The sequence below is a fragment of the Myxine glutinosa genome, chromosome 14, assembly GCF_964187855.1.
Source record: "Myxine glutinosa chromosome 14, kmMyxGlut1.1, whole genome shotgun sequence".
Taxonomy (NCBI): Eukaryota; Metazoa; Chordata; class Myxini; order Myxiniformes; family Myxinidae; genus Myxine; species Myxine glutinosa.
The window spans coordinates 67,576,716-67,602,453 of record NC_136274.1 but is presented as its reverse complement, the minus strand read 5'-3'; the positions used below and the strand labels follow the sequence as shown (position 1 = coordinate 67,602,453).

Below are 25,738 nucleotides of genomic sequence, written 5' to 3'. Positions count from 1 at the left end.
GGAGGGTGATGGGGGAGGGTGATGGGGCCTCCCTATAGAAGTCAGTATCTCCAACGACAGGCGCGCATTCGTGCCGCGTGACGTGGTGACGTCATCACACTTTCCCCTCAAAAGACCCATTTGATATAAGTTAATATTCTGATATAAGCTTTAGAAAACCAACCCTATATAAGTCAATACCTCCAACGATACAGGTGCGCAAAATACAAAATCACAAAAGATTTATTTGATATAAGTTAATATTTTGAATAACTCGGTCAATATCAGTCCGAATTTCGCCAAATAAAGGTTCCCGTTATCCACAGATACCCCTGTATCCTCCTAGAGGCGAAGTCAGGATGAATTTCGCAAAAAATAAAGTCCTTCGGCAACGAAGATTTAACATGGGGCTTTCCTATGTAACTTTACCCCCAGGTAATTTCACCAAAAATCCCCGAGATTTCGCGGGTCCCGTTCTATTGAGCGTTAAGCTAATCTAGCGACTGCAAAATCTGAAAACAGAATTAAGATCCGAGTCCCCGTTCACTCTCGAGGGCCTCCAAGAGCAAATCGCATATATTCCTAATGAAAAAACCCCGGAGTTCCTAAATCCCAAATCCCATGCCATCCGATGTCAATCCATATATCTATACCTCACTACGAACGTTCTGCATCTAATGATAAGCATTAAAACCATCAAAAAATATTTTGTGACCACTTTATTTAACAACATGAGGTGCGGCCTAGCATCTAGTCGAGACCAAGTCACCCAGGCCGATCACCCATTCCGACCCCAAATTCCTCATCGACGATAACTAAACGATATATTATATGAATCGCACCGTACATACCTCCTTCTAGATGTTGTTCTTGTCTTGTAATACTCACTCAGGCTCACTCTATCACGACTGAGTCCTCTCAGCTCTTTCAAATGGCGTCCGTTCCGCCTCGTGTCCAGTCCACCTCCGAGCTCTTCTTCTTCGAAAGACCTTTGACCCTCATGGTGGGGGCGTGATGACGTCACTGCGCTTCAGTCTTAGAAAACTAAGGGCGTGATGACGTCACTGCGCTTCAGTCTTAGAAAACTAATTTTTATATAAGTTAATATTTTCAATAACTCCTAGAGGCGAAGTCTTAGAGAATTTCGCAATAAGAAATAGAGTCCTTCGGCGACGGAAATTTAACACGGTGTTTTCCTATGTAACTTTACCCTGAGGTAATTTTACCCAAAATCCCCGAAATTTCACGGGTCCAGCCCTATTGAGTGCCTGCGGCCTCTCAAGTCCCTTCACAGAGTCGGGCTAGTTTCAAGCTCAAAAGGGTTTTCTTTCCCCACTGATTCCACCAAGCCCGTTCCCTTGGCTGTGGTTTCGCTGGATAGTAGATAGGGACAGTGAGGATCTCGTTCATCCATTCATGCGCGTCACTGTTTAGATGACGAAATGAATGAGTTCATTCATTTTCGCTGCATGATTTTTAGGGTGACATAGTCACAATTTCGGTCTTCGAGGCCGGCCGATAGGCACAGTGTGACCGGAAGGGACGAGGTTCTCCTGACCACGTGGCCCTTGACTTGGTTTGTCCGCACAATGTGGGCGCTTTCAGGATGAACTTTAGCCGGGGAGCGTTTGGGCGCCCCAGTCTGATACTGCCGCCCACGCGCAGAACAACTTGTGAGTGCATGTGGGTCCCGGCGGTCCCACTGGCCTAGCGCTACCATGTTTAGACAGTGAACTCCGTCCCCGGGCACCGGCACCTACTCCCGCAAGCAAGAGAGATCAGCAGTGCCGGGCACGGTAGGGCACCCGCGGAGCCCAGGCGGACCGGGGACGCGCGAGCCTACGCGTTAGCGGGCTACGGCGGAATCAATGGCTTCGGCCACGTCCGGGCCGATATTCGGCCCGGCCGCACCGGGAATGAACTGGTTCGACGCCCGCGCTAGAGAGGTCGCGGGCGACTGAGATGTGTTAACAAATTAATTAATTAATTTGAGATGTCCGATTCCTAGTGTTTGGAGATTTGGAAGAGCTTGACCCTAGCCTTTCCCTTGCGAGGGCAAGGAGGAACTTAACACTTGACACTTAAGCTTAGTTTGAAGTACACCCTGCCAGCGCTCCCGGTGGGACGGCAGGGCAACCAGAAGGGACGAGGTTCTCCTGACCACGTGGCCCTCGATCTGGGAAGCGAGAGGCGTTCCATTAGTGGACGCGCCCCTCACGCCTGACTTTTGGGCGGCCCCGGCAGGCCGTTTGTTTTAACGTTCCGTGACAGGCCCCGCACCCCCACCTCAGGGCCGACCGGGCGACCGGAATGAATCCCGGTGTCCCGATCCGAACCTTCAGAGCGGGCCGGCTGCACTTTCCGTCCCTGCGGTCCCAAATACCGGAACCACCCGAATACCACTTTATTTGACAAAATGAGGTGCGGCCTACAGCCTTAGAGAACCAACCCTAAATAAGTCAATACCTCCAACGACACAGGTGCGCATTCGTGCCTCGTGACGTGGTGACGTCATCGCGCTTTCACCTTAAAAGATTTATTTGATATTTTGATATAAACCTTAGAAAACCAACCCTACAGAAGTCAAATGGTCCAATAAAGGGTGATGGGAGGGTGATGGCAGGGTGATGGGAGGGTGGTGGGAGGGTGATGGCAGGGTGGTGGGAGGGTGATGGCAGGGTGATGGCAGGGTGATGGGAGGGTGATGGGAGGGTGATGGCAGGGTGATGGGAGGGTGATGGGAGGGTGATGGGAGGGTGATGGCAGGGTGATGGGAGGGTGATGGCAAGGTGATGGGGGAGGGTGATGGGGGAGGGTGATGGGGCCTCCCTATAGAAGTCAGTATCTCCAACGACACAGGCGCGCATTCGTGCCGCGTGACGTGGTGACGTCATCACACTTTCCCCTCAAAAGACCCATTTGATATAAGTTAATATTCTGATATAAGCTTTAGAAAACCAACCCTATATAAGTCAATACCTCCAATGATACAGGTGCGCAAAATACAAAATCACAAAAGATTTATTTGATATAAGTTAATATTTTGAATAACTCGGTCAATATCAGTCCGAATTTCGCCAAATAAAGGTTCCCGTTATCCACAGATACCCCTGTATCCTCCTAGAGGCGAAGTCAGGATGAATTTCGCAAAAAATAAAGTCCTTCGGCAACGAAGATTTAACATGGGGCTTTCCTATGTAACTTTACCCCGAGGTAATTTCACCAAAAATCCCCAAGATTTCGCGGGTCCCGTTCTATTGAGCGTTAAGCTAATCTAGCGACTGCAAAATCTGAAAACAGAATTAAGATCCGAGTCCCCGTTCACTCTCGAGGGCCTCCAAGAGCAAATCGCATATATTCCTAATGAAAAAACCCCAGAGTTCCTAAATCCCAAATCCCATGCCATCCGATGTCAATCCATATATCTATACCTCACTACGAACGTTCTGCATCTAATGATAAGCATTAAAACCATCAAAAAATATTTTGTGACCACTTTATTTAACAACATGAGGTGCGGCCTAGCATCTAGTCGAGACCAAGTCACCCAGGCCGATCACCCATTCCGACCCCAAATTCCTCATCGACGATAACTAAACGATATATTATATGAATCGCACCGTACATACCTCCTTCTAGATGTTGTTCTTGTCTTGTAATACTCACTCAGGCTCACTCTATCACGACTGAGTCCTCTCAGCTCTTTCAAATGGCGTCCGTTCCGCCTCGTGTCCAGTCCACCTCCGAGCTCTTCTTCTTCGAAAGACCTTTGACCCTCATGGTGGGGGCGTGATGACGTCACTGCGCTTCAGTCTTAGAAAACTAAGGGCATGATGACGTCACTGCGCTTCAGTCTTAGAAAACTAATTTTTATATTAGTTAATATTTTCAATAACTCCTAGAGGCGAAGTCTTAGAGAATTTCGCAATAAGAAATAGAGTCCTTCGGCGACGGAAATTTAACACGGTGTTTTCCTATGTAACTTTACCCTGAGGTAATTTTACCAAAATTCCCCGAAATTTCACGGGTCCAGCCCTATTGAGTGCCTGCGGCCTCTCAAGTCCCTTCACAGAGTCGGGCTAGTTTCAAGCTCAAAAGGGTTTTCTTTCCCCACTGATTCCACCAAGCCCGTTCCCTTGGCTGTGGTTTCGCTGGATAGTAGATAGGGACAGTGAGGATCTCGTTCATCCATTCATGCGCGTCACTGTTTAGATGACGAAATGAATGAGTTCATTCATTTTCGCTGCATGATTTTTAGGGTGACATAGTCACAATTTCGGTCTTCGAGGCCGGCCGATAGGCACAGTGTGACCGGAAGGGACGAGGTTCTCCTGACCACGTGGCCCTTGACTTGGTTTGTCCGCACAATGTGGGCGCTTTCAGGATGAACTTTAGCCGGGGAGCGTTTGGGCGCCCCAGTCTGATACTGCCGCTCACGCGCAGAACAACTTGTGAGTGCACGTGGGTCCCGGCGGTCCCACTGGCCTAGCGCTACCATGTTTAGACAGCGAACTCCGTCCCCGGGCACCGGCACCTACTCCCGGAAGCAAGAGAGATCAGCAGTGCCGGGCACGGTAGGGCACCCTCGGAGCCCAGGCGGACCGGGGACGCGCGAGCCTACGCGTTAGCGGGCTACGGCGGAATCAATGGCTTCGGCCACGTCCGGGCCGATATTCGGCCCGGCCGCACCGGGAATGAACTGGTTCGACGCCCGCGCTAGAGAGGTCGCGGGCGACTGAGATGTGTTAACAAATTAATTAATTAATTTGAGATGTCCGATTCCTAGTGTTTGGAGATTTGGAAGAGCTTGACCCTAGCCTTTCCCTTGCGAGGGCAAGGAGGAACTTAACACTTGACACTTAAGCTTAGTTTGAAGTACACCCTGCCAGCGCTCCCGGTGGGACGGCAGGGCAACCAGAAGGGACGAGGTTCTCCTGACCACGTGGCCCTCGATCTGGGAAGCGAGAGGCGTTCCATTAGTGGACGCGCCCCTCACGCCCGACTTTTGGTCGGCCCCGGCAGGCCGTTTGTTTTGACGTTCCGTGACAGGCCCCGCACCCCCACCTCAGGGCCGACCGGGCGACCGGAATGAATCCCGGTGTCCCAATCCGAACCTTCAGAGCGGGCCGGCTGCACTTTCCGTCCCTGCGGTCCCAAATACCGGAACCACCCGAATACCACTTTATTTGACAAAATGAGGTGCGGCCTACAGCCTTAGAAAACCAACCCTAAATAAGTCAATACCTCCAACGACACAGGTGCGCATTCGTGCCGCGTGACGTGGTGACGTCATCGCGCTTTCACCTTAAAAGATTTATTTGATATAAATTGATATTTTGATATAAGCCTTAGAAAACCAACCCTACAGAAGTCAAATGGTCCAATAAAGGGTGATGGGAGGGTGATGGGAGGGTGATGGGAGGGTGATGGCAGGGTGATGGGAGGGCGATGGGAGGGTGATGGCAGGGTGATGGGGGGGTGATGGGAGGGTGATGGCAGGGTGATGGGAGGGTGATGGGAGGGTGATGGGAGGGTGATGGCAGGGTGATGGGAGGGTGATGGGAGGGTGATGGCAGGGTGATGGGAGGGTGATGGGAGGGTGATGGCAGGGTGATGGGAGGGTGATGGCAGAGGGTGATGGGGGAGTGTGATGGCAGGGTGATGGCAGGGTGATGGGGGAGGGTGATGGGGGAGGGTAATGGGGCAGGGTGATGGGGCAGGGTGATGGGAGGGTGATGGGAGGGTGATGGGAGGGTGATGGGAGTGTGATGGGAGGGTGATGGGAGGGTGATGGGATGGGAGGGAGGAGTTTGTTTTGACGTTCCGTGACAGGCCCCGCACCCCCACCTCCGGGCCGACCGGGCGACCGGAATGAATCCCGGTGTCCCGATCCGAACCTTCAGAGCGGGCCGGCTGGGGAGTGCCAAGCACCCCGTACCTGCACTTTCCGTCCCTGCGGTCCCAAATACCGGAACCACCCGAATACCACTTTATTTGACAAAATGAGGTGCAGCCTACAGCCTTAGAAAACCAACCCTAAATAAGTCAATACCTCCAACGACACAGGTGCGCATTCGTTCCGCGTGACGTGGTGACGTCATCGCGCTTTCACCTTAAAAGATTTATTTGATATTTTGATATAAACCTTAGAAAACCAACCCTACAGAAGTCAAATGGTCCAATAAAGGGTGATGGGAGGGTGATGGCAGGGTGATGGGAGGGTGGTGGGAGGGTGATGGCAGGGTGGTGTGAGGGTGATGGCAGGGTGATGGCAGGGTGATGGGAGGGTGATGGCAGGGTGATGGGAGGGTGATGGCAGGGTGATGGGAGGGTGATGGCAGAGGGTGATGGGGGAGGGTGATGGCAGGGTGATGGGAGGGTGATGGCAGGGTGATGGGGGAGGGTGATGGGGGAGGGTGATGGGGGAGGGTGATGGGGCCTCCCTATAGAAGTCAGTATCTCCAACGACACAGGCGCGCATTCGTGCCGCGTGACGTGGTGACGTCATCACACTTTCCCCTCAAAGACCCATTTGATATAAGTTAATATTCTGATATAAGCTTTAGAAAACCAACCCTATATAAGTCAATACCTCCAACGATACAGGTGCGCAAAATACAAAATCACAAAAGATTTATTTGATATAAGTTAATATTTTGAATAACTCGGTCAATATCAGTCCGAATTTCGCCAAATAAAGGTTCCCGTTATCCACAGATACCCCTGTATCCTCCTAGAGGCGAAGTCAGGATGAATTTCGCAAAAATTAAAGTCCTTCGGCAACGAAAATTTAGCATGGGGTTTTCCTATGTAAATTTACCCTGAAGTAATTTTACCGAAAATCCTGGAGATTTCGCGGGGCCAGTTTCTGTCGAGTGTTAAGACGTACTAGCGACTGCGAAATCCGGAATCAGAATTAAAATCCGAGCCTCCGTTAGCTCTAAGGGCCCCCCAAAACAAATCGCATATATTCCTAATGAAAAAACCCCGGAGTTCCTAAATCCCAAATGCCAGGCCATCCGATGTCAATCCATATATCTATACCTCACTACGAACGTTCTGCATCTAATGATAAGCATTAAAACCATCAAAAAGTATTTTGTGACCACTTTATTTAACAAAATGAGGTGCGGCCTAGCATCTAGTCGAGACCAAGTCACCCCGGCCGATCACCCATTCCGACCCCAAATTCCTCATCGACGATAACTAAACAATATATTATATGAATCGCACCGTACATACCTCCTTCTAGATGTTGTTCTTGTCTTGATATACTCACTCAGGCTCACTCTATCACGACTGAGTCCTCTCAGCTCTTCCAAATGGCGCCCGCTACGCCTCGTGTCCAGTCCACCTCCGAGCTCTTCTTCTTCGAAAGACCTTTGACACTCACGGTGGGGGCGTGATGACGTCACTGCGCTTCAGTCTTAGAAAACTAAGGGCGTGATGACGTCACTGCGCTTCAGTCTTAGAAAACTAATTTTTATATAAGTTAATATTTTCAATAACTCCTAGAGGCGAAGTCTTAGAGAATTTCGCAATAAGAAATAGAGTCCTTCGGCGACGGAAATTTAACACAGTGTTTTCCTATGTAACTTTACCCTGAGGTAATTTTACCAAAAATCCCCGAAATTTCACGGGTCCAGCCCTATTGAGTGCCTGCGGCCTCTCAAGTCCCTTCACAGAGTCGGGCTAGTTTCAAGCTCAAAAGGGTTTTCTTTCCCCACTGATTCCACCAAGCCCGTTCCCTTGGCTGTGGTTTCGCTGGATAGTAGATAGGGACAGTGAGGATCTCGTTCATCCATTCATGCGCGTCACTGTTTAGATGACGAAATGAATGAGTTCATTCATTTTCGCTGCATGATTTTTAGGGTGACATAGTCACAATTTCGGTCTTCGAGGCCGGCCGATAGGCACAGTGTGACCGGAAGGGACGAGGTTCTCCTGACCACGTGGCCCTTGACTTGGTTTGTCCGCACAATGTGGGCGCTTTCAGGATGAACTTTAGCCGGGGAGCGTTTGGGCGCCCCAGTCTGATACTGCCGCTCACGCGCAGAACAACTTGTGAGTGCACGTGGGTCCCGGCGGTCCCACTGGCCTAGCGCTACCATGTTTAGACAGCGAACTCCGTCCCCGGGCACCGGCACCTACTCCCGGAAGCAAGAGAGATCAGCAGTGCCGGGCACGGTAGGGCACCCTCGGAGCCCAGGCGGACCGGGGACGCGCGAGCCTACGCGTTAGCGGGCTACGGCGGAATCAATGGCTTCGGCCACGTCCGGGCCGATATGCGGCCCGGCCGCACCGGGAATGAACTGGTTCGACGCCCGCGCTAGAGAGGTCGCGGGCGACTGAGATGTGTTAACAAATTAATTAATTAATTTGAGATGTCCGATTCCTAGTGTTTGGAGATTTGGAAGAGCTTGACCCTAGCCTTTCCCTTGCGAGGGCAAGGAGGAACTTAACACTTGACACTTAAGCTTAGTTTGAAGTACACCCTGCCAGCGCTCCCGGTGGGACGGCAGGGCAACCAGAAGGGACGAGGTTCTCCTGACCACGTGGCCCTCGATCTGGGAAGCGAGAGGCGTTCCATTAGTGGACGCGCCCCTCACGCCCGACTTTTGGTCGGCCCCGGCAGGCCGTTTGTTTTGACGTTCCGTGACAGGCCCCGCACCCCCACCTCAGGGCCGACCGGGCGACCGGAATGAATCCCGGTGTCCCAATCCGAACCTTCAGAGCGGGCCGGCTGCACTTTCCGTCCCTGCGGTCCCAAATACCGGAACCACCCGAATACCACTTTATTTGACAAAATGAGGTGCGGCCTACAGCCTTAGAAAACCAACCCTAAATAAGTCAATACCTCCAACGACACAGGTGCGCATTCGTGCCGCGTGACGTGGTGACGTCATCGCGCTTTCACCTTAAAAGATTTATTTGATATAAATTGATATTTTGATATAAGCCTTAGAAAACCAACCCTACAGAAGTCAAATGGTCCAATAAAGGGTGATGGGAGGGTGATGGGAGGGTGATGGGAGGGTGATGGCAGGGTGATGGGAGCGCGATGGGAGGGTGATGGGGGGGTGATGGCAGGGTGATGGGAGGGTGATGGGAGGGTGATGGGAGGGTGATGGCAGGGTGATGGGAGGGTGATGGGAGGGTGATGGGAGGGTGATGGCAGGGTGATGGGAGGGTGATGGGAGGGTGATGGCAGGGTGATGGGAGGGTGATGGCAGAAGGTGATGGGGGAGTGTGATGGCAGGGTGATGGGGGAGGGTGATGGGGGAGGGTGATGGGGGAGGGTAATGGGGCAGGGTGATGGGGCAGGGTGATGGGAGGGTGATGGGAGGGTGATGGGAGGGTGATGGGAGGGTGATGGGAGTGTGATGGGAGGGTGATGGGAGGGTGATGGGATGGGAGGGAGGAGTTTGTTTTGACGTTCCGTGACAGGCCCCGCACCCCCACCTCCGGGCCGACCGGGCGACCGGAATGAATCCCGGTGTCCCGATCCGAACCTTCAGAGCGGGCCGGCTGGGGAGTGCCAAGCACCCCGTACCTGCACTTTCCGTCCCTGCGGTCCCAAATACCGGAACCACCCGAATACCACTTTATTTGACAAAATGAGGTGCAGCCTACAGCCTTAGAAAACAAACCCTAAATAAGTCAATACCTCCAACGACACAGGTGCGCATTCGTTCCGCGTGACGTGGTGACGTCATCGCGCTTTCACCTTAAAAGATTTATTTGATATTTTGATATAAACCTTAGAAAACCAACCCTACAGAAGTCAAATGGTCCAATAAAGGGTGATGGGAGGGTGATGGCAGGGTGATGGGAGGGTGGTGGGAGGGTGATGGCAGGGTGGTGTGAGGGTGATGGCAGGGTGATGGCAGGGTGATGGGAGGGTGATGGCAGGGTGATGGGAGGGTGATGGCAGGGTGATGGGAGGGTGATGGCAGAGGGTGATGGGGGAGGGTGATGGCAGGGTGATGGGAGGGTGATGGCAGGGTGATGGGGGAGGGTGATGGGGGAGGGTGATGGGGGAGGGTGATGGGGCCTCCCTATAGAAGTCAGTATCTCCAACGACACAGGCGCGCATTCGTGCCGCGTGACGTGGTGACGTCATCACACTTTCCCCTCAAAGACCCATTTGATATAAGTTAATATTCTGATATAAGCTTTAGAAAACCAACCCTATATAAGTCAATACCTCCAACGATACAGGTGCGCAAAATACAAAATCACAAAAGATTTATTTGATATAAGTTAATATTTTGAATAACTCGGTCAATATCAGTCCGAATTTCGCCAAATAAAGGTTCCCGTTATCCACAGATACCCCTGTATCCTCCTAGAGGCGAAGTCAGGATGAATTTCGCAAAAATTAAAGTCCTTCGGCAACGAAAATTTAGCATGGGGTTTTCCTATGTAAATTTACCCTGAAGTAATTTTACCCAAAATCCTGGAGATTTCGCGGGGCCAGTTTCTGTCGAGTGTTAAGACGTACTAGCGACTGCGAAATCCGGAATCAGAATTAAAATCCGAGCCTCCGTTAGCTCTAAGGGCCCCCCAAAACAAATCGCATATATTCCTAATGAAAAAACCCCGGAGTTCCTAAATCCCAAATGCCATGCCATCCGATGTCAATCCATATATCTATACCTCACTACGAACGTTCTGCATCTAATGATAAGCATTAAAACCATCAAAAAGTATTTTGTGACCACTTTATTTAACAAAATGAGGTGCGGCCTAGCATCTAGTCGAGACCAAGTCACCCCGGCCGATCACCCATTCCGACCCCAAATTCCTCATCGACGATAACTAAACAATATATTATATGAATCGCACCGTACATACCTCCTTCTAGATGTTGTTCTTGTCTTGATATACTCACTCAGGCTCACTCTATCACGACTGAGTCCTCTCAGCTCTTCCAAATGGCGCCCGCTACGCCTCGTGTCCAGTCCACCTCCGAGCTCTTCTTCTTCGAAAGACCTTTGACACTCACGGTGGGGGCGTGATGACGTCACTGCGCTTCAGTCTTAGAAAACTAAGGGCGTGATGACGTCACTGCGCTTCAGTCTTAGAAAACTAATTTTTATATAAGTTAATATTTTCAATAACTCCTAGAGGCGAAGTCTTAGAGAATTTCGCAATAAGAAATAGAGTCCTTCGGCGACGGAAATTTAACACGGTGTTTTCCTATGTAACTTTACCCTGAGGTAATTTTACCAAAAATCCCCGAAATTTCACGGGTCCAGCCCTATTGAGTGCCTGCGGCCTCTCAAGTCCCTTCACAGAGTCGGGCTAGAGTCAAGCTCAAAAGGGTTTTCTTTCCCCACTGATTCCGCCAAGCCCGTTCCCTTGGCTGTGGCTTCGCTGGATAGTAGATAGGGACAGTGAGGATCTCGTTCATCCCTTCATGCGCGTCACTGTTTAGATGACGAAATGAATGAGTTCATTCATTTTCGCTGCATGATTTTTAGGGTGACATAGTCACAATTTCGGTCTTCGAGGCCGGCCGATAGGCACAGTGTGACCGGAAGGGACGAGGTTCTCCTGACCACGTGGCCCTTGACTTGGTTTGTCCGCACAATGTGGGCGCTTTCAGGATGAACTTTAGCCGGGGAGCGTTTGGGCGCCCCAGTATGATACTGCCGCCCACGCGCAGAACAACTTGTGAGTGCACGTGGGTCCCGGCGGTCCTACTGGCCTAGCGCTACCATGTTTAGACAGCGAACTCCGTCCCCGGGCACCGGCACCTACTCCCGGAAGCAAGAGAGATCAGCAGTGCCGGGCACGGTAGGGCACCCGCGGAGCCCAGGCGGACCGGGGACGCGCGAGCCTACGCGTTAGCGGGCTACGGCGGAATCAATGGCTTCAGCCACGTCCGGGCCGATTTTCGGCCCGGCCGCACCGGGAATGAACTGGTTTGACGCCCGCGCTAGAGAGGTCGCGGGCGACTGAGATGTGTTAACAAATTAATTAATTAATTTGAGATGTCCGATTCCTAGTGTTTGGAAATTTGGAAGAGCTTGACCCTAGCCTTTCCCTTGCGAGGGCAAGGAGGAACTTAACACTTGACACTTAAGCTTAGTTTGAAGTACACCCTGCCAGCGCTCCCGGTGGGACGGCAGGGCAACCAGAAGGGACGAGGTTCTCCTGACCATGTGGCCCTCGATCTGGGAAGCGAGAGGCGTTCCATTAGTGGACGCGCCCCTCACGCCCGACTTTTGGGCGGCCCCGGCAGGCCGTTTGTTTTGACGTTCCGTGACAGGCCCCGCACCCCCACCTCAGGGCCGACCGGGCGACCGGAATGAATCCCGGTGTCCCGATCCGAACCTTCAGAGCGGGCCGGCTGCACTTTCCGTCCCTGCGGTCCCAAATACCGGAACCACCCGCATACTACTTTATTCGACAAAATGAGGTGCGGCCTACAGCCTTAGAAAACCAACCCTATATAAGTCAATACCTCCAACGAGAGGGTGGTGGGAGGGTGATGGCAGGGTGATGGGAGGGTGATGGCAGGGTGGTGGGAGGGTGATGGGGCAGGGTGATGAGAGGGTGATGGGAGGGTGATGGGAGGGTGATGCCAGGGTGATGGGATGAGGGAGGAGTTTGTTTTGACGTTCCGTGACAGGCCCCGCACCCCCACCTCCGGGCCGACCGGGCGACCGGAATGAATCCCGGTGTCCCGATCCGAACCTTCAGAGCGGGCCGGCTGGGGAGTGCCAAGCACCCCGTACCTGCACTTTCCGTCCCTACGGTCCCAAATACCGGAACCACCCGAATACCACTTTATTCGACAAAATGAGGTGCGGCCTACAGCCTTAGAAAACCAACCCTATGTAAGTCAATACCTCCAACGACACAGGCACGCATTCGTGCCGCGTGACGTGGTGACGTCATCGCGCTTTCACCTTAAAAGATTTATTTGATATAAATTGATATTTTGATATAAGCCTTAGAAAACCAACCCTACAGAAGTCAAATGGTCCAATAAAGGGTGATGGGAGGGTGATGGGAGGGTGATGGCAGGGTGATGGGAGGGTGATGGCAGAGGGTGATGGGGGAGGGTGCTGGCAGGGTGATGGGAGGGTGATGGCAGGGTGATGGGGGAGGGTGATGGGAGGGTGATGGCAGGGTGATGGGGGAGGATGATGGGGGAGGGTGATGGGGCAGGGTGATGGGGCAGGGTGATGGGGCAGGGTGATGGGAGGGTGATGGGAGGGTGATGGGAGGGTGATGGGATGGGAGGGAGGAGTTTGTTTTGACGTTCCGTGACAGGCCCCGCACCCCCACCTCCGGACCGACCGGGCGACCGGAATGAATCCCGGTGTCCCGATCCGAACCTTCAGAGCAGGCCGGCTGGGGAGTGCCAAGCACCCCTTACCTGCACTTTCGGTCCCTGCGGTCCCAAATACCGGAACCACCCGAATACCACTTTACTTGACAAAATGAGGTGCGGCCTACAGCCTTAGAAAACCAACCCTAAATAAGTCAATACCTCCAACGACACAGGTGCGCATTCGTGCCGCGTGACGTGGTGACGTCATCGCGCTTTCACCTTAAAAGATTTATTTGATATTTTGATATAAACCTTAGAAAACCAACCCTACAGAAGTTAAATGGTCCAATAAAGGGTGATGGGAGGGTGATGGCAGGGTGATGGGAGGGTGGTGGGAGGGTGATGGCAGGGTGGTGGGAGGGTGATGGCAGGGTGATGGGAGGGTGATGGCAGGGTGATGGGAGGGTGATGGCAGGGTGATGGGAGGGTGATGGGAGGATGATGGGAGGGTGATGGGAGGGTGATGGCAGGGTGATGGCAGGGTGATGGGGGAGGGTGATGGGGGAGGGTGATGGGGCCTCCCTATAGAAGTCAGTATCTCCAACGACAAAGGCGCGCATTCGTGCCGCGTGACGTGGTGACGTCATCACACTTTCCCCTCAAAAGACCCATTTGATATAAGTTAATATTCTGATATAAGCTTTAGAAAACCAACCCTATATAAGTCAATACCTCCAACGAAATATATTCCTAATGAAATATTCCTAATTCCTAATTCCTAACGAAATATATTCCTAATGTAAAAACCCCGGAGTTCCTAAATCCCAAATCCCATGCCATCCGATGTCAATCCATATATCTATACCTCACTACGAACGTTCTGCATCTAATGATAAGCATTAAAACCATCAAAAAATATTTTGTGACCACTTTATTTAACAAAATGAGGTGCGGCCTAGCATCTAGTCGAGACCAAGTCACCCAGGCCGATCACCCATTCCGACCCCAAATTCCTCATTGACGATAACTAAACAATATATTATATGAATCGCACCGTACATACCTCCTTCTAGATCTTGTTCTTGTCTTGATATACTCACTCAGGCTCACTCTATCATGACTGAGTCCTCTCAGCTTTTCCAAATGGCGTCCGTTCCGCCTCGTGTCCAGTCCACCTCCGAGCTCTTCTTCTTCGAAAGACCTTTGACCCTCATGGTGGGGGCGTGATGACGTCACTGCGCTTCAGTCTTAGAAAACTTAGGGCGTGATGACGTCACTGCGCTTCAGTCTTAGAAAACTAATTTTTATATAAGTTAATATTTTCAATAACTCCTAGAGGCGAAGTCTTAGAGAATTTCGCAATAAGAAATAGAGTCCTTCGGCGACGGAAATTTAACACGGTGTTTTCCTATGTAACTTTACCCTGAGGTAATTTTACCAAAAATCCCCGAAATTTCACGGGTCCAGCCCTATTGAGTGCCTGCGGCCTCTCAAGTCCCTTCACAGAGTCGGGCTAGAGTCAAGCTCAAAAGGGTTTTCTTTCCCCACTGATTCCGCCAAGCCCGTTCCCTTGGCTGTGGCTTCGTTGGATAGTAGATAGGGACAGTGAGGATCTCGTTCATCCATTCATGCGCGTCACTGTTTAGATGACGAAATGAATGAGTTCATTCTTTTCGCTGCATGATTTTTCGGGTGACACCGTCACAATTTCGGTCTTCGAGGCCGGCCGATAGGCACAGTGTGACCGGAAGGGACGAGGTTCTCCTGATCACGTGGCCCTTGACTTGGTTTGTCCGCACAATGTGGGCGCTTTCAGGATGAACTTTAGCCGGGGAGCGTTTGGGCGCCCCAGTCTGATACTGCCGCCCACGCGCAGAACAACTTGTGAGTGCACGTGGGTCCCGGCGGTCCCACTGGCCTAGCGCTACCATGTTTAGACAGCGAACTCCGTCCCCGGGCACCGGCACCTACTCCCGGAAGCAAGAGAGATCAGCAGTGCCGGGCACGGTAGGGCACCCGCGGAGCCCAGGCGGACCGGGGACGCGCGAGCCTACGCGTTAGCGGGCTACGGCGGAATCAATGGCTTCGGCCACGTCCGGGCCGATATTCGGCCCGGCCGCACCGGGAATGAACTGGTTCGACGCCCGCGCTAGAGAGGTCGCGGGCGACTGAGATGTGTTAACAAATTAATTAATTAATTTGAGATGTCCGATTCCTAGTGTTTGGAGATTTGGAAGAGCTTGACCCTAGCCTTTCCCTTGCGAGGGCAAGGAGGAACTTAACACTTGACACTTAAGCTTAGTTTGAAGTACACCCTGCCAGCGCTCCCGGTGGGACGGCAGGGCAACCAGAAGGGACGAGGTTCTCCTGACCACGTGGCCCTCGATCTGGGAAGCGAGAAGCGTTCCATTAGTGGACGCGCCCCTCACGCCCGACTTTTGGGCGGCCCCGGCAGGCCGTTTGTTTTGACGTTCCGTGACAGGCCCCGCACCCCCACCTCAGGGCCGACCGGGCGACCGGAATGAATCCCGGTGTCCCGATCCGAACCTTCAGAGCGGGCCGGCTGCACTTTCCGTCCCTGCGGTCCCAAATACCGGAACCACCCGAATACCACTTTATTTGACAAAATGAGGTGCGGCCTACAGCCTTAGAAAACCAACCCTAAATAAGTCAATACCTCCAACGACACAGGTGCGCATTCGTGCCGCGTGACGTGGTGACGTCATCGCGCTTTCACCTTAAAAGATTTATTTGATATAAATTGATATTTTGATATAAGCCTTAGAAAACCAACCCTACAGAAGTCAAATGGTCCAATAAAGGGTGATGGGAGGGTGATGGCAGGGTGATGGGAGGGTGGTGGGAGGGTGATGGCAGGGTGATGGGAGGGTGATGGCAGGGTGGTGGGAGGGTGATGGGGCAGGGTGATGGGGCAGGGTGATGAGAGGGTGATGGGAAGGTGATGGGAGGGTGATGGCAGGGTGATGGCAGGGTGATGGCAGGGTGATGGGATGAGAGGGAGGAGTTTGTTTTGACGTTCCGTGACAGGCCCCGCACCCCCACCTCCGGGCCAACCGGGCGACCGGAATGAATCCCGGTGTCCCGATCCGAACCTTCAGAGCAGGCCGGCTGGGGAGTGCCAAGCACCCCGTACCTGCACTTTCCGTCCCTACGGTCCCAAATACCGGAACCACCCGCATACCACTTTATTCGACAAAATGAGGTGCGGCCTACAGCCTTAGAAAACTAACCCTATATAAGTCAATACCTCCAACGACACAGGCGCGCATTCGTGCCGCGTGACGTGGTGACGTCATCGCGCTTTCACCTTAAAAGATTTATTTGATATAAATTGATATTTTGATATAAGCCTTAGAAAACCAACCCTACCGAAGTCAAATGGTCCAATAAAGGGTGATGGGAGGGTGATGGCAGGGTGATGGGAGGGTGGTGGGAGGGTGATGGCAGGGTGGTGGGAGGGTGATGGCAAGGTGATGGGAGGGTGATGGCAGGGTGATGGGAGGGTGATGGCAGGGTGATGGGAGGGTGATGGCAGGGTGATGGGAGGGTGATGGCAGGGTGGTGGGAGGGTGATGGGGCAGGGTGATGGGGCAGGGTGATGGGGCAGGGTGATGGGAAGGTGATGGGAGGGTGATGGCAGGGTGATGGCAGGGTGATGGCAGGGTGATGGCAGGGTGATGGCAGGGTGATGGGATGAGAGGGAGGAGTTTGTTTTGACGTTCCGTGACAGGCCCCGCACCCCCACCTCCGGGCCGACTGGGCGACCGGAATGAATCCTGGTGTCCCGATCCGAACCTCCAGAGCGGGCCGGCTGGGGAGTGCCAAGCACCCCGTACCTGTACTTTCCGTCCCTACGGTCCCAAATACCAGAACCACCTGAATACCACTTTATTCGACAAAATGAGATGCGGCCTACAGCCTTAGAAAACTAACCCTATATAAGTCAATACCTCCAATGACACAGGCGCGCATTCGTGCCGCGTGACGTGGTGACGTCATCGCGCTTTCACCTTAAAAGATTTATTTGATATAAATTGATATTTTGATATAAGCCTTAGAAAACCAACCCTACAGAAGTCAAATGGTCCAATAAAGGGTGATGGCAGGGTCATGGGAGGGTGGTGGGAGGGTGATGGCAGGGTGGTGGGAGGGTGTTGGCAGGGTGATGGGAGGGTGATGGCAGGGTGATGGGAGGGTGATGGCAGGGTGATGGCAGGGTGGGGGGAGGGTGATGGGGCAGGGTGATGGGGCAGGGTGATGAGAGGGTGATGGGAGGGTGATGGCAGGGTGATGGCAGGGTGATGGCAGGGTGATGGGATGAGAGGGAGGAGTTTGTTTTGACGTTCCGTGACAGGCCCCGCACCCCCACCTCCGGGCCGACCGGGCGACCGGAATGAATCCCGATGTCCCGATCCGAACCTTCAGAGCGGGCCGGCTGGGGAGTGCCAAGCACCCCGTACCTGCACTTTCCGTCCCTACGGTCCCAAATACCGGAACCACCCGAATACCACTTTATTCGACAAAATGAGGTGCGGCCTACAGCCTTAGAAAACCAACCCTATATAAGTCAATACCTCCAAAGACACAGGCGCGCATTCGTGCCGCGTGACGTGGTGACGTCATCGCGTTTTCACCTTAAAAGATTTATTTGATATAAATTGATATTTTGATATAAGCCTTAGAAAACCAACCCTACAGAAGTCAAATGGTCCAATAAAGGGTGATGGGAGGGTGATGGCAGGGTGATGGGAGGGTGGTGGGAGGGTGATGGCAGGGTGGTGGGAGGGTGATGGCAAGGTGATGGGAGGGTGATGGCAGGGTGATGGGAGGGTGATGGCAGGGTGATGGGAGGGTGATGGCAGGGTGATGGGAGGGTGATGGCAGGGTGATGGGGGAGGGTGATGGGGCCTCCCTATAGAAGTCAGGCTGCGAATAATACTAATGCTACACTCGTAAATGATTTCTTCTGGAAAATGTTTGATAGTGTCCGCCTGTATATTGGAACACAAGAGGTTGAAGCGGTTGATTATGTCTCTGCTATATCTGAAATGATGAAATTTACACTATATTCGTTTAGTGATAGAATGGGTAAGGGAGCTGTTGAAGGTTTTATTCCTGATATGTCAACGGGAACAAATGCTGACCCTGGTTATAGTCAAAGGAAGTCAATGTATAATGATGATACAAAAGCAGAGAATAGTTTTACCGTAGCAGTACCTCTGAAAGGTATATTTGGATTTTGTGATTATGATAAAGTTTTGTATGGTCTTAAAATTAGATTTCAACTACAAAGGAATGATAATGTAAATAGATTGCTTTTTGTGGCTGAAAATGCTTTTGGTGACAATAATAAATTTGTTATTAATGATTTGTGTTGGTATATTAGTGAATATACTCCTAATCTTAAAACGGAAGAGATGTTAAATAGAAGACTTAACTCAAAGAAACCGCGAAATGTATCATACCTTAAAAGAAGATGTCAACACGTTCAACTGGAACACACTACCTACACTTGGAATTTGGGTGTTCTTGAAGGAAAGCCACGATACCTATGGCTCATTTTTAAGAAACCAGATGGAGAGGAGGGTACTGATAAGAATAATGCGATGAGTGATAATGCTAAGGTGAAACAACTTCGGGTTTCTCTTGATGGAACATTTTATCCGCGAGATAGATTGGAAATTGATTGGGAAAAAAATGATTATGTGGAAGCCTACAAGTCTTACCAAAAGGCGTGAAAGCAACGGTAATAATGAACCTATTTTGGATATGGTTGCGTTTCAAAAACTTTATACAATCTACGCAATTGACCTGAGTTCTCAAAAGGAAACTATAAAGTCTAATAGAGTGGATACTTCTCTATACATTGAAAGAGGAGAGAATGAAGAAGTTGATGCTTATTGTTTGCTTTTGGAGGAAACAGAATTACAGATTAATACAGATAATGGTGTTATGATTAATATCACATAGGTTTTTTCTCATAAATAAATGAGTAGGAAAGAACTGGTATATGTTAATCAAATCAATCTTAATAAATTAACATCTTGTATTCAAAATCAAAAGCCTTGTATTATTAACGTTAATACAATTCAAAGAAAAGGTGCAGTAAGAATTGATGTTTTACTCACAAGAGAGCAGGTAAAAACACTAAATGATGCTGGTTCACTTGAAATTAAAATGACAAAACCTATGTTAAAGAAATATTCAATACAAGAGGGAGGATTTCTCCCGTTTCTAATTCCTTTATTTGCTGGTTTAAGTGCGGCGGGAGCATTGACTGGTGGTATTTCAGCAGCGGTAAAAACTGCTAATGAAAGGAAGGCACAACTAAAAGCTCAAAAAGAATTGGAAAGACATAACAAGGAGTTGGAGAAACAAATTAGTGGAAGTGGTGTAATTGTGGATTTTGCTCAAAAACTTGAAAGTCTACCTGATAAAGCTAGATTGTTAGTTGGAGATATGCTTTCCTCTATCACTCAAGCGGGTGTTAAACTAACTAAAAGGGGTAATGGGTTATATCTTTCTCATAAATAAATGGATAAATGGTTTAAACAATTTGGAAAGAATACAACGTCAAATATAGAACTTACTAAATATTGTAAAAAACTAAAAATTGATAATGTGGTTATTTGTATGAGAGATGAATTTAAAAAGTTGTCCAAGAATACAATGAATATTATTATGAATTTAGACACACAGAATGGTTCTCATTGGGTTTGTATTCATAATAGTCAGGATAAATATTATTTTGATAGTTATGGTATGCCACCGCCTGTTGAAGTAATACAATTCTTACAGAATGGTGTTTATCAAACATTTCAAGTTCAAGAAATTAATTCTAAATGTTGTGGTCAATTATGTTTATATGTATTATTTCAACTCAACAATAATGAAAATTTTTATGATATCATTTTTAATCTAATATAAATGACTTATGTTGGAAAAGATGGTTCTATCTTTGGAAAATCCTCTCAGGATATTGATTTATCAAATTATTATACAAAGGCACAGGCTGAACGACAAAAATATAGTATAAGTAAAAATATTAATATGAAGAATACTTATAAATTAATCAATTATCCAAACCCTACAGATGCGAATGACTTAATTAGATTCAGTGATTTATCACAATATATATTTTTAAATAAAACAGCACGTTTTGTTAAACAAGTAAAATTTACAACCACAACACCCGGTTATACTGACCATACACCTTTCCTCATTCTGCTTACAGACCTCATTAACTATCTGCTTACAATTGAATTTTATAAAGAAGGACATATAGTTAATATGCGAATCAATAAATGGGGGTATGATATGCCTGATTTAGGGTATAATTGGTATTTTTCAATAAACTTAGAAGACCTACATGATTTGAATCAGTCTCGTAAAGAAGAATATTATCCGCTTGGTGAGGATAAGGATTTATGTGGAAGTACAATTAGTAAACAACAAATACATGATTTTAAGAAAAGAAAAATATATGATAGTATAGCGATGGTTAACATGACAAAGAAGGAAGGTAATGAGATAAGGATAGAAAGCCGAGGAATACAAACCGATTTGGTAGTGGGAAGATGGGGTGGTATTACCTGTTATAATATTAATCTCACATATATTTCTGATACATAAATGGCAGGAAAAAGACTACAAGAGAATTATAATTTTTGTATTCAGGGATACCTACAAGAAAAGGGTGCTCGGTATTACATACCTTATGATTTGGAGCATATACATGGAAATTTTGTCATTAAAAACTGGCCTTATACTGATATTGCTAAACCCACAAATAGAGACTTGTTTAAAATATTAAATAAAAATGAACTTCTCAAAGTTATGAAATATAAAACTCTTTTAGAAATCGTCAACAAATCTTATTGGTAACCTATTATGAGAAAAATAATTATAGATACAAGAATATCTCAAAATCCAGATGAGTATATGTATAATATTATTTGGGGCTCAAGCTCAAGGGTAGCAAGGGATGAGGAAGGAGTTGAAGAAGAGAAGGAGGAAGGAGTTGAAGAAGAGAAGGAGGAAAGAGAGAAGGAGGAGAAGGAGGGAAGGGAGAAGGAGGAGAGGGAGAAAAAGGAGAAGGAGGAGAAGGATGAAAGGGAGAAAAAGGAGAAGGAGGAGAGGGAGGAAAGGGAGAAAAAGGAGGAGGAGGAGAGGGAGGAAAGAGAGAGGGGGAAAAAATATAAAAATATGACCATTCCTGGGATTAATGAAAGATTGAAGTTATTACGACAAATAAATCAATCTCAACGCACCGAAGAGGCAAATAAAGAACTAATGACTCTTATGAAGATATTGGTTTTTTAATTTGCTATAATAAATTCAGAGAGCAGATATACAACATATAGTTGATGATGTTGGTGTTATTGACTTTAGTTAGTTTTATTTGTAAATAAATGGAGGAGAGAGTGAAGGCATTCCTAAGGGTTCTTTATGTTTTAAAAATCAAGATAGAAATGTATATGTTGAAAACCCAAAAGGCTTTGGCACTATGTAGGACTTTTTCTCATAAATAAATATGAGTTATTGTCTCAAATGTAAAAAGAAAACTAAATCTAAAAATATCTCCTTTGTTAAAGCTAAAAATAATAGAGTTTATCAAAAAGGAATATGTCAAGTGTGTGGCTCTAAAAAGTGCCAATTCATCTCTCCTAAAAGTGGAGGAGACATACAAAAGTTTTTGTCAGGAAGTAAATTTACAACAACTGGAATTCCAGGGGAACTACATCTACCTGGATATTCTTTCTGTGGTCCTGGAACAAACCTGGATAAAAGATTAGATGAGGCTGACAATCCTAAACCTTGGTCTAAACCTACAAATAGGGTTGACGAAGTGTGTATGAAGCATGATATTGCTTATGGGAAAACCACTACGTTGACTGAAAAACATAAAGCCGACAGAGAAATGTTGTATAATTTGTCTTTGATACAAAATCCAATGTTGAGAGAGAAGGTTGATAGGTTTATTGTGAGAAATTTGATAAATGCTAAATTGAAACTTGGCCTTGGTAATTCACCCTCAAAAAACTATTAGGCTCTAATGATGTCATCAAGACTGAGGAGCTTTTGGCTGATGAATTACATAAACCTATAATCACAAAGTTTAAAAGAAGGAAAGTTTATTCTAAATACACCGACCACATATGGTCCGCTGATTTAATCGAACTAAAAAATGATAAGGGATACAAGTATGCTTTAACCGTTATTGATTTGAGGAGTAGATTTGCTTGGGTTGTTCCTTTGAAAAACCAGAGAGGTTATACTCTGATGTTAGCCTTCCAACAGATATTTAATAAAAGTAAAAGAAAACCAAAGAAACTGTGGACCGATGAGGGAACAGAGTTCTATAACAAAATATTTATGAAATTTCTTAAGGGTGAGGGTATTAAATTATACAGCACCTTTAATGAAGGAAAAGCAGTTGTTATTGAGCGTTTTAATCGTACTTCAAAAGAGAAATTATATAAAAAATTCACACAACTCGGTTCCCAAAAATGGGTGTATTTTATTCAGGATATTGTAGATAATTACAATAATACAGTTCATTCATCAACAAAATCAAAACCATCAGAAACATTTACAAAATTAGAATATGAAAAGGAGATTAATTTGAGAAAGCCCAAGTTCAAAGTTGGTGATATTGTCAGAATATACAGATGGAAAAGTCATTTTGAGAAAGGTTATACAAAGAGATGAACTAATGAATTATTCAAAATCGTTGATGTAATGGATACTATGCCTTGGACTTACAAATTATATGATATGAATTGGGAAGAAATCTTGGGTTCATTTTACTCACAAGAATTACAAAAAACAAAACTGATAATTCATTAAACAACAACCATCCATACTTTCATCCACCCAGATTAGCTAATTTAATTAGTAGTAATAAAAAATATTAAATAAATAAATAAAAATCATAAGCCACACCCACACAGACCCCACCCACAAACCCCGCCCACACAGACCACACCCACACAGACCACACCGACCACACCCACACAGACCACACCCACACAGACCACACCCACACAGACCACACCCACACAGACCACACCCACACAGACCACACCCATCATCCCCCACCCCTGTGCGCCCCCACCCTTGATCCCCCCCTCATCCCACCCCCACCTTCCCCACACACACAAGGGGAGGGGAGGGGTGGGATTAGGGGGGGGATCAAGGGTGGGGGATGCACCTTCCCATCTTTTTTCCTTTATTCTCTTTTTATAATTAAGAATTTAAAAATTGTATACAAAGCAAATATAATCTTCCATAAATACAGTTTCTTCCAAGGCATCATGAGGTATAAATACAGTTTCTTCCAAGGCAGTCCAACAGAATGTTGTCTCCCATGTTGGCTTCACCAACACCTTCACACCTATTGGCTGTTTGGCCAATGGTGATAAAAATTGCATTGGTTGTGTCTGCAAGGCACAAAAGGGATGTTAAATTAAGTCAACTAACAACAGTACCCGCCCATATCCCAAATATCACACACAAATCCGTTAGATCATCATTATCAAATCACATCGAAGCAGTATCTTACTATAATTCACCAAACACACACATACACACACATACACACAATCACACATTGTAAGATGGAAATTTTAAACTCACATGGGCAGGAAATGAGTTGACACTCCTCCCAACTATCATCTCTGCTATTGATCTATCATCATCCTTCGGAACTCCAGGTAATTCTGTAAGGGGTTCATTCAGATCCTCCCTTTGTTGGTGATAATCATTGGTTTCATCATCAAAGTTCATGTTGTTTGGTGGGCTTTTAATGCTGAAATTAAACAAACAGTTGACATTTAAATACCAACTCACTGGTGATATCAAAATCGCAAGACAGTATCCAAGTATCAACCAAACCGTTTAATAACACACATACACACAGTATCAAAGTTTGTGAAGAATTAATTATATATCTTACCTCAAATCCCAGGTCTTTATGAAGTCATCGATCTCATCTATTATCTCTGCTATTGATCTATCATCATCCTTCGGAACTCCAGGTAATTCTGTACGGGGTTCATTCAGATCCTCCCTTTGTTGGTGATAATCATTGGTTTCATCATCAAAGTTCATGTTGTTTGGTTGGCTTTTAATGCTGAAATAAAACAAACAGTTGACATTTAAATACCAACTCACTGGTGATATCAAAATCGCAAGACAGTATCCAAGTATCAACCAAACCGTTTAATAACACACATACACACAGTATCAAAGTTTGTGAAGAATTAATCATATATCTTACCTCAAATCCCAGGTCTTTATGAAGTCATCGATCTCATCTATTATCTCTGCTATTGATCTATCATCATCCTTCGGAACTCCAGGTAATTCTGTAAGGGGTTCATTCAGATCCTCCCTTTGTTGGTGATAATCATTGGTTTCATCATCAAAGTTCATTGTTTGGTGGGCTTTTAATGCTGAAATTAAACAAACAGTTGACATTTAAATACCAACTCACTGGTGATATCAAAATCGCAAGACAGTATCCAAGTATCAACCAAACCGTTTAATAACACACATACACACAGTATCAAAGTTTGTGAAGAATTAATCATATATCTTACCTCAAAGCCCAGGTCTTTATGAAGTCATCGATCTCATCTATTATCTCTGCTATTGATCTATCATCATCCTTCGGAACTCCAGGTAATTCTGTAAGGGGTTCATTCAGATCCTCCCTTTGTTGGTGATAATCATTGGTTTCATCGTCAAAGTTCATGTTGTTTGGTTGGCTTTTAATGCTGAAATAAAACAAACAGTTGACATTTAAATACCAACTCACTGGTGATATCAAAATCGCAAGACAGTATCCAAGTATCAACCAAACCGTTTAATAACACACATACACACATTATCAAAGTTTGTGAAGAATTAATCATATATCTTACCTCTCACATAACATCCCAAACAAGGTGTTTAATTCGTTGTCAGTCATTTGTTCATTTGTAGAGACAGCTTTGGGTAATATTAATGGGTGAGAGAGGCTGTTCAAACATTCAACCATCTCATTATGAAGACCCCTCCGAAACTTCAGTGAATTCTGTAAGCGTTTCATTCAACTCCTTCCTTTGTTGGTGAAAATAATTGACTTCATTTTCAACATCAATCACCAGGTTTGATTTCTTTTGTGTCTGCAAGGCACAAAAGGGATTTTAAATTAAATTCACCAAACACAGTATTTGCCTGCCGTGTCATCCCAAAACCACATGAGGGCAGTCTAGGACCATAAATGAGAAACTCCATTTTTCCAAACAACTCACATGAGCAGGAAATGGGTTGACACTCCTCCGGTCGTCGAAGTTGTGAAATCCCTGGGTTTCATCAAACTTCATGTTGCTTGGTTGGTTTTTCATGCTGGAATAAAAAAAACAGTTAGTTAAAGGAAATAACACACAGCTCACTTTGCAACCA

At 47.4% G+C, this 25,738-nt stretch overlaps 1 protein-coding gene across 1 annotated transcript; it reads right to left on the bottom strand.

Annotated features, from left to right (window-relative positions):
* Positions 1-24,713: 24,713 nt before the first annotated feature.
* Positions 24,714-25,336, bottom strand: LOC144888797 (uncharacterized). Its single transcript, XM_078768005.1, has 3 exons — positions 25,216-25,336; positions 24,892-25,068; positions 24,714-24,744 (listed from the first exon to the last, which is right to left on the bottom strand). The coding sequence occupies exons 1-3, from the start codon at positions 25,329-25,331 to the stop codon at positions 24,714-24,716; spliced, it is 324 nt and encodes a 107-aa protein (XP_078624131.1). The 5' UTR covers positions 25,332-25,336.
* Positions 25,337-25,738: the final 402 nt, after the last annotated feature.

Coding starts and splice junctions, on each gene's coding strand:
- LOC144888797 (XM_078768005.1), bottom strand. CDS start 25,331: ATGGTTGAATGTTTGAACAGCCTCTCTCACCCATTAATATTACCCAAA. Junction 25,069..25,215: donor TTTGGGATGTTATGTGAGAG/GTAAGATATATG, acceptor GTTTTATTTCAG/CATTAAAAGCCAACCAAACA. Junction 24,745..24,891: donor ATAAAGACCTGGGCTTTGAG/GTAAGATATATG, acceptor GTTTAATTTCAG/CATTAAAAGCCCACCAAACA.